This window comes from Ruditapes philippinarum, unplaced genomic scaffold (assembly GCF_026571515.1).
Source record: "Ruditapes philippinarum isolate M1 unplaced genomic scaffold, ASM2657151v2 ctg316_1_1_1_1, whole genome shotgun sequence".
NCBI lineage: Eukaryota > Metazoa > Mollusca > Bivalvia > Venerida > Veneridae > Ruditapes > Ruditapes philippinarum.
The window spans coordinates 110,145-119,694 of record NW_026855923.1 but is presented as its reverse complement, the minus strand read 5'-3'; the positions used below and the strand labels follow the sequence as shown (position 1 = coordinate 119,694).

Below are 9,550 nucleotides of genomic sequence, written 5' to 3'. Positions count from 1 at the left end.
TCACTATAAGTTCTTTATTTCTTAAGGTATTTTCTTCAAACTTTAAATATAAGTTGCTTGTCATCAACCATATCCTATGTGGCAAGGTTTACAACTCTAGTACAAAATTTATCAGAATTACCTCCCTTGAACTTAGAATTTTCATGAAAAAAACATTGTTTTTTTTTAATAACTTCTTTTTCTAAATGTATCTACTTCAAACTTCATATAAATGTTTCTTATTGTCACTCAACATTTGTGAGTGTTCAATACTCTAGCAAGACTATTTCCAGAATTATGCCCCTTTTTAAACTTAGACTTTTTTTTTGAGAAATTGGTAATTTTTACTCCAACTTCTTCAATCATGATAGGATTTTAAAAATGATATATTTTGATAACAGGGATGTTTAAAAAATAACTTTAGAGTGTCCTTCAGTCCGTCTGTCTGTACATAAAAACTGTTTCCTGTGATCACTTTTAAAGAACTTTTTCAACAAATTAACTTAAAATAGGAACATAAGTGAATGGCCCTTCAGAATGTTGCTTGGGCTCTTACCGGTAGGGGACTTATGGATTGCTTGCAATACTATGATAATTGCTTGTTTAGCTTATCTTAATGTGACATGTAAGAAACTTGCCTAGGTGTAGACATCTTGTTGAGTATAAGTGCAGGTGCGAAAGGGCAAGGATATCGACGACAATGTAGAAATGCCTTGTGTTGAAAATATTGTTGATCATTAAATAGGTTTATGTTTAATAATACGCATTAACAAAAAGAATTGGTCGCGTGCCTGCGGCACGCTTGACCAATTATTTTTGTTAATGCGTATTATTAAACATTTAACTATACTTAAACGTTGCAAAATTCAATAAATCTGTTTTTGGCCTATATCCAATATTTATATTGTATAACTCTAATTTTATATTCTGTACCATAACATTTATTCTTGCATGTCAGACAGGATTATTTACCTTTTACATCGGTGCTAGAAAACCTGTCTTACACAGTCGCGTGCTTTACGCGTGCCTTTCATGAATGAATTGCATTCTTAGGATGACGTCACTTAACCGTTACGAATGAAGTTGTAAGTTCATACGCTACTATAAGAAAAAACTGAGTAATGAGAATATCAGGTTGCGAAATTTCTAATCTGAAAATAATTGGAATGTAAATGCAAGAAAAAGAATTAAACACCGGCTGTCGGTGCAGACGGGAATATCTAGCTCTCGGGTAACTGTTTAAGCGGCAACTCGGCAGAGCCTCGTTACCGCCGTAAACAGTCAACCTCGATCTAGATATTCCGTTCTGTACCGGCAGCCAGTGTTAGATTCTTATTTTCTATCCTAATGAATACTTGTTCATCATAAGATTATTTGTATGCGATAATTTTCTATATTTATGTTCTTCATGTATATTTGAAAATATATTTTGTATAATTAAAAATATTTATAAGTATACATTTACAAATGTTACATTTAATTGCATTAACTTTACAGTTGAACCAACAGTGCGTTTTCTTCATATGATATCAACATAAGCATTGAAAACAGGCCAGCCTTTTACCATGTAAGTATATTTTTCATTTTTCTATTAATACTACATATACGTTCAAAGTTGCTACATGTTTATTTCATTGTGTGCGCGTGCGTGCGTGCGTTTGTGCGTGTGTGTGTGTTTGCTTATTCTTCAAGCATATTCATGTACATGTATTTAAATAATGGTTCGCATTTTGTCCTTATTAAAAAAGAAATAAACTTGAGCATGCTGAAGACCTACAGTATTGTGTTACTGCGGATATACTTTGGACATAACACTTAGATATGTCATATCACCGTTCAACTGTTTTCCTAGGAATCAAGATACCAAGTTTAAAAAATAAGATTTTGGGTGATTTTCAGTACGCAACTCTGAGTCTGGTATTCAATATATTCATTGACACATTAAGTCACATAGTAGAAGATGAATGATATTTACTTGTTCAGTGAGAGCTTTAAAAATATTTGTGTATTAACAATTTTGTGAAATAAAACCAAATGATCCGTGTCACGACAAAACCAACATAGTGTGTTTGCGACCAGCATGGATCCAGACCAGCCTGCACATCCGCGCAGTCTGATCAGGATCCAAGCTGTTCGCTTACCAACTCTATTACAAGTAGAGAAACTGATAGAGAACAGCATGGATCCTGATCAGACTGCGCGGAAGCGCAGGCTGGTCTTGATCCATGCTGGTCGCAAAGCCATTATGTTGGTTTTGTCGTGACACGGCTCATTAATGAGTTTTGAATTTCTATTAATCTTTTGAATGTTGGTGCTCTTAGGTACTCGGAATATACATTTAGTTCTGCATATTCAGTATGCATGATTATTTTGTGTACCAGGTGCGTGACAGACATATGTTTACCGCGAGATTTAGTTTTTTAATTGAGCTTTTCAATGTATGATATGGTTAACTAGTTAGGCACTTGCCACTTACATTATTCGGTCTAATAATCACATTTACAGTTTGCATTTTTTTTCCTATACGGATTCGGGATGCATTTGTTAATTCTTTCAATCTATATGTGTTCAGATATTATATGTTCATGTTCATTTATCCAATATATGTGATAAATCAATCCTATATTTTTCTTTTTTGATAGAAGTAAAAGCTACACAAAGGAAGATGTATATACGGAAATTATGGCATATCTACAGAAATTCTGCTTAGATGGTATTACAATCTATATCGATACTAACTAACTTTTAAAAGTTTCCCTCTTAGTTACGACTCATTTTATGTGTACTTTTAGATCAAAACATAATCTAAATTTTATAAGGGCCAATTTGTCCCCAAATTCTTTTTTGGTTCATTAAAACATTTTAGTTTTGATATCCTGATAGATTTTTAATAAGTACTCATTGATCATTTAGCTGAATTATTCATTGCATCGTATGCATGTTGGAACTAAGCATATTTATTACAGTCATTTAGTTTTTTGTATGGATTTGTTTACACTTTGCTACCTTTAATAATTTGACATCAAACCTACTAGGATATGGCGATGAGTCTCTAATATGTTTTTTTTATATATTGAGAAAAAATGAATAGACACATGTCTTCTCCTTTTAAAGAAGAAAAGAAGTATATATTTATGAATTTGGATTTAATCTCTTGTTTATATTTGCTCTATTTTCAAAACCGTTAGGTATTTAATTCCTGTAAACGAATACCATCACTATTTTATCATAAAGATTTTAATAAATTAATTATCTTTTTTAAATATTTTTAGGACTGCTCACTTGTAATGAATGTTCCTATCAAGACTTGCTTGGAATATTCAAGGCCAATATATTAGTGAGGGAAGAAAATGTTAATGAATTATTATGTTCGACAGATGCAAGTCAGCAAAATGAATGTAAGAAACTTGACATTGTTCTCCATTTGAAGCCACCTGAGACTCCAGAACCATCCATAGAACCACATCGTATAATTGAGTTTTGTGAAAGTTTAATTACTTCAATACAAGGAATCAATCATTGCCAAAATTGTCCAGCCTCATCTCCCTCGTCCTGTGATACTGTATGCGCTACAACAAGAACAACACAAGCTGAAACAACAACAACATCAACAGCAGCAACAACGGCAGCAACCACAACATCTTATATTGAACACAGTCTACGTCAAGAAAAGACAACGGAAGATGGTCTACAAACATCAGCTGTAGTAATTATCAGTGTGGTATCCTTTATTGCTGGTATATTGTGTACCTTTATCACTGTGTTTTTCATCCGATATTTACAAAACAGGTACTACGTTTATTTTTTATAATTATACGTAATAAGGTTGTCATCAGTCCGATTTGAGGTCAATGTATAATTAAAAAAGATGTGTTTGACCATGCGAGTTTCTAGATAAATATCTGTTTATTAGAAACAGGGATTATGAAATTATACGACTTTTCTCTTTTAGTTTCCGGAGTCATGTCGGTCAATTAATTTCAAATGGCTGTTAAATTTTTTTTTTTATTAATTACTATCAGTTAATAACTTATCAACAATATTAAAGTTATCCTTAATTGATGGCTCATTTACTTAAATAGAATACTACCTGAACGTAACTTTGAACTTTACTGCAATAAGTTGTTATAACAATGTACAGTAAAAATGATTTCTTACCAATTTGAAATATTTTCTTGTAAACACAGCATGTTCTGTCTTTAACTTTTCCCGAAATTAGAGACTTTCGCTATTTCACTTTAATATGCCATATTCTTTATTGTTTTACTTGGCCGCGTGTTATTCAAGCAACATTCATTTAATACATCCATTTTACTAAGTGGTCGAGTTATGACATCTTTATTACAACATTTTGATTAAAATTTGTTATCTAATATGATAAATTTGTTGTGATTATAATGTATTGCTAATACGGGAAGGCCAAAGAAAATAATCTTTAGATTTAGATCTGAAAACAAATTTTACATTTGTTTCTTTTAAAAAATATGTTACGTCCTCATTATATCATAACATCTGTTTCATTGTTGTATATCAAGGGACATATGATTTAAGCAAGTTAATAACAATGAAAAGGATATCTGTCATAAAGTATCTAAGACTACATAACAAGATCCATGAATGAGATTTTGAATAACAACTATCTGGATTTTACTGCATAAATATTAAATAAGAAAAAAAAAACATTTAATTAGGCTTAATTTCGTTAAGTCATAATTTTTTATTAAAGGCAAAAGAGACCGGCTGCTAAGGAAGAAGGTGAAACTGTTATTGATGTTCCGATGAATACCAAAGTAATAAACTTTTCATTATTTCATTTATTTCAATCTGTCTAAAGTTCATTTTTATGTATTACAATAAGCGTTATTTAAGAGCTGATATTCTATCTTCATATAAATGAAATATTTCACGCATGATATTTTACAAAATTTGTCCCTTGTTCATTTATTTCCATTGAAAAACGTTTTCTAAATATATGTTATTATAGGTTGGTGCAAGTTCTGAAATGAAAATGCAAAGTGTTGAAATGACTAACGAAAGGCTGACAAGTAACATTGGCAATAACGATAAAGTTATCAAGGAGCATGTCTATTACGAACTTGGCACACACTTGGAATCTAACACACAATCAGACGTGACAAATAAAGAAGAAAACATATCGAAAGAAGACTTTCATGGAAATTTTCAACAAAAGAATAGCCAGACAAGAGACCATGTGTATAATCCTCTTGAAATTAAAGAACATGCTGGATTAGATTTTTATAAAAATGCAAGTGCAGAAGCTTACAATGAGCATACATATACAGGACTAGCAAACAGAGAAGATGAAGGTTCTGTTCAGCTAGATGAAAGTACAGGGAATTCTGGAACAAATGATCGTTCAAATGAAGCTCATTACTTCACACTTGAGAAAACCAATGGCAACGAAACAAGAGCGTTTGGTGGCGTAGTAAAGCAAGAATCAAACATAGGTGAAAAGTCTGAGGATGGTCTCAAAGATGGCGGTCATGATTATTTTAACTTAGAAAAGATGGATGAGTCTGACCTTCAAACTCATAAAGTTAAGGAAAATGATGACGTCCGCATTGGTGAAAGTGAAGAAAATACACATCACATTCTTGAAAAAGTATAATAATCAGAAATGCATTTCAAGACTGTATTCAATTTACATAATCATAGCTTATTAATTTCTGATAATACAACATTATATATTGTTGAAAAGAAAATACCTTATCATAATACTAAAAAAAGTGTACATAAGTTCTTTATCACATACCTATGTCACTTTTGTGACCGCGTAAAAACAGTAGTGTACGCCCTTGCACATATTTTGACGTGACGTTATTTGGATTATACAAACATAGTGTAAGACACGCTAAATACACGTCAGTGAAAACGTGGCTCATTGTTAACAGTTCTTATTTTTGATATGTGCTAAAAAGAAAATTACATTCGAGTTGCTTCAATACTGAATTATTGAACCCGTTGAATAAAATATATGGTGTTTGCCAGTGGCTCGTATAATATAATTTTATTCAACTCGTTCAATAAAAACATTATTGAACCATCACTCATTCAAATATCGTCTTTATTATATGTAATGTTTATCCACATTTTCTGTTTAATTCTTTCTCTTTGTTTGTCTTTTTCCTTATATAGTCCTATCTATTGTAACATGCCTCATGATTTTGTCACTATACATAAAGAAAAAAAAAACTGTGAAACACTTATAAGGAACTATTTTTAATTTTTATGCAGCTGTTCTTTTTTTCTCCCTCCGTGAAATAATCTCCGCTTGAAAAAAAAATGAGTTAGTGACTTCCCTTATCTGTGGTCAAATCCTGTGCATCAAAACTCTTAACCGGTGTTACACAGCCGACATACAATGCTAAGACCGATATTAATTCTTAATTATAATGAATCTAAGGAGCATTGCTTCACAATTATTCTGTTATTATTCTATTCAGAATATGTCCTTGTTTCAAATTTCTTTCCTTCTTGACAGGCATATTTTCATGAAAATTATATAAAAAAAGTAAGTTAGTTAGTAAAAGTTATTAGATTTATGGAAACGGACGAATTACTTTGATCAGGCGTCTGCCTTTGTGTTGTGTCGGGAGCTACGATCTGAGAACGTAGTATTCGTATGTTGATTTTTGTTCTGATTTCTTCAAAGTAAGAATTTTTTATCTAAATAAGTCTGTTAAAAATCAGTTCTTGTTAAAGAGTTTTTTACAGTGATATAACTGTTTGCGACTAGGCCAGTAACAAAAATAAAATAATCAATAAGTGTTTTTATAGGGTGAAATTGGACCTCAGAAATTTTCCGAAATATCAAGCCTGTCTTAACTAAATAGCAGGTATGATGTACGCGACATACAAGACGGATTTTCCATACAAAAATGATCCCCTTGCTTGGTATAAAATGAATTTTGTGGTAAGTCTTTATATCAATTTCAAATTCTAAAAAAAGGTGATCTCTCGGAAGTAATAAAAACAGCAATATTATAAAAGAATAGCAGACTCGGTTTGATCCAGTCTGTTTATTAGAGCTCATGTAATAAAATATGAAAAACAAGGCCACATCTCTCGGTCTCCTAACAATGACTTGAGCGGTGTTCAATGTTCAGTACTCAATGTTATCGGAGGACCACAAAAATATAACAACATTGAAGTGAAAAAAACGGGTCAATTGTTTTACAGCTGCCACACGGTACTTTACATCTGCTGTTTGTTGTAAGGTATAAAAATTTGGGAACGATGATCGGTTGGAAGCAATGAACACAATAATAGTAAATGATAATAGCAGACTTGGTTTGATATTTCATGAGAGATTATGTAATGTGCAACATCTCTTACGCAACCTTGCACCGAATTGATATGGACTTTTTTCGGTGAAAGCAGAATCTATGACGTTGAAACCTTTAACCGAGTGTGGCATATATATTGCATTATGGAATAGACATACTAATGAACATCAAAATAACAAAAAAACCCACTTGCCTGGCAAAAATTCGTTCACCCGTTTCAAAAAATCACGCCGTGTTTGCCATTTTGTCAAGTTTGCAACTAATTCGCTCGCTTGAACCAAGTGTGCAACCACTTCACGTCCTGCCCCTTGAAAATTCTACGCTTGGAAGGAGACATCCAATTATGACCCTAAGAAATGTATTAGGTTTCACGTGAATATTTTCTGTTTTCTTTCGAAACTTATGTGTTTAAGTTTTAAATGAGTACCACCAGTATATACATGTCGTTCTTAAGATTGATTTACTTGCAAAACTTTAACAAAGAATTTTCTAACCTCAAAAAAGGCTATTACTATGTTTAAACTATGTTCAGCGAGAAACCTCCATTTATGACCCCGAAAACATATACATTTATATGTGGTTCCGAAAATTGATGTTACATACTAATATTTAAATAAACACACCGAGGTCATTTGGCATGACAAGACTGGAAATGATTTTTCGATTAATGTTCCATTAGAGGTTCTGCTCAATAACTTGAATGCAAAATTTCAGATTATGCACCCTCTCTGTTTTCCCAGATTAATTATTTTAATTTTGGAAAATGACTCAAACTTGCAAAGCTTTACAACGCTGTTTACTCAAATCAGGCTAAGAAAAGCACAAAGTATGATTTCAAATTTAATTTTGTGTATATTTCTTAATCATCTTTTGCTTATAGTTCTGTTTTAAGTGCCCCAGCTGACCTATGGAAGAAATTGAAATTTTGATTTTTAGACTTTTTGTCCTCATTGTAGTCTCTTTGACCAAGAATTTCCCGAGCTAACAAAGGGCTGATGGCAGTCAATGTCAGAGTAATGTTCCTTGGACAGTGACCTCTATTTATGGTCACGGAATACCTTCAGTAAGTTCACAAAGGACCATAATTCAGTAAAACCCACAATAGATTTACGAGTTTTGGATAAATATTGTTTTGGAAAGTGACATCCAATTATGATCCCGAAGGCATGTGTAGTTTCAAATGAATACCTTCAGTACTCATGATCATTAATCTTCATTTATATTACATGAGTTAAATTAAGGAAGATTAAAATGGTCCATAATTCTGTCAAACACAATGCTAGAGTTATTGGCTGTGCATCTCCTATTACGGAGGATCTCAAGTTACAAGCAAAATATATTTTAGTGGCTCGTGAAATTCGATGCTTTACAAGGTTGGACGTTGCCTCAAAATATTTAACAGAAGTTGTTTGCCAACGCGGACACTGACATCAAGATGAGAAGGATAATTCTTCGAATAGTTGCGTCAGGCTCCAGTCCTTTTTTCGTACAAGTGATATGAAATAGATAAATACAGAAACATTGTAATATTCTAAATTTTATTAATTCCATTTTTGGTCAAACATAAATTATTTTATTAAAAAAGTAATATTTTCCTCAACAAACAGGGGCATTTTAAATACATGTGGAGGAACAGTGCACTCTTATTGTGCAGACTATAAAATAAGTCAAGATTTGTTAAGGGAGGGAATTTCATTCGAGTACACTTACAGACTTACTCTGTTATTACATAGCCGAACCATAAAAATTCGTCGGGTGGTTTATTGTCACATCCGTGTTATTTGTGCCGTGTGGCGGCTGTTTAAAATCTCCACGTGCATTTAATCAATGATACTATATTTTCGATCCTTGAAGATCGTTCAGCACAGCATAATTGTTGTGCAAACATGTTATGTGGTACTTTGAGTTTCTTCTTTTTGGCCATTTTCAACTTGGGTGGTTCCAGTTTTCCTACTTGAATACTGTATAATCACCCTTAGGATATGTTGCCTGCTTTTTAAATTTGTATTTTGACGTCTTATCTGTGATATGCAGGCTTCATAACCTCAGATGCCCTTTCAAAATTCCATTTTATTTAGTTCCGCCGATTGTTTTCTCGTTTAGGGCAAAAGCATTTTTTTACTTGGGGACCATACGCCGCTTTTCATGGAATGGCACTACTGTGTCACATTGAAGGTTCCATGATAACCGCCGTATGAACACATCTGCGGATGTCTCTAAATTCAAAATTTCACCACTTTCGTGTTAAATGTTGAATTCTGCTT

General features: G+C 32.5%; 1 protein-coding gene across 1 annotated transcript; it reads left to right on the top strand.

Annotated features, from left to right (window-relative positions):
- The first annotated feature begins 2,661 nt into the window (after positions 1–2,661).
- On the top strand, positions 2,662–6,230 carry LOC132744847 (uncharacterized). Its single transcript, XM_060733636.1, has 4 exons — positions 2,662–2,692; positions 3,252–3,768; positions 4,706–4,769; positions 4,964–6,230. Exons 1-4 carry the CDS (start codon positions 2,662–2,664, stop codon positions 5,606–5,608), a joined length of 1,257 nt encoding a protein of 418 aa, XP_060589619.1. The 3' UTR covers positions 5,609–6,230.
- The last annotated feature ends 3,320 nt before the right edge of the window (positions 6,231–9,550 follow it).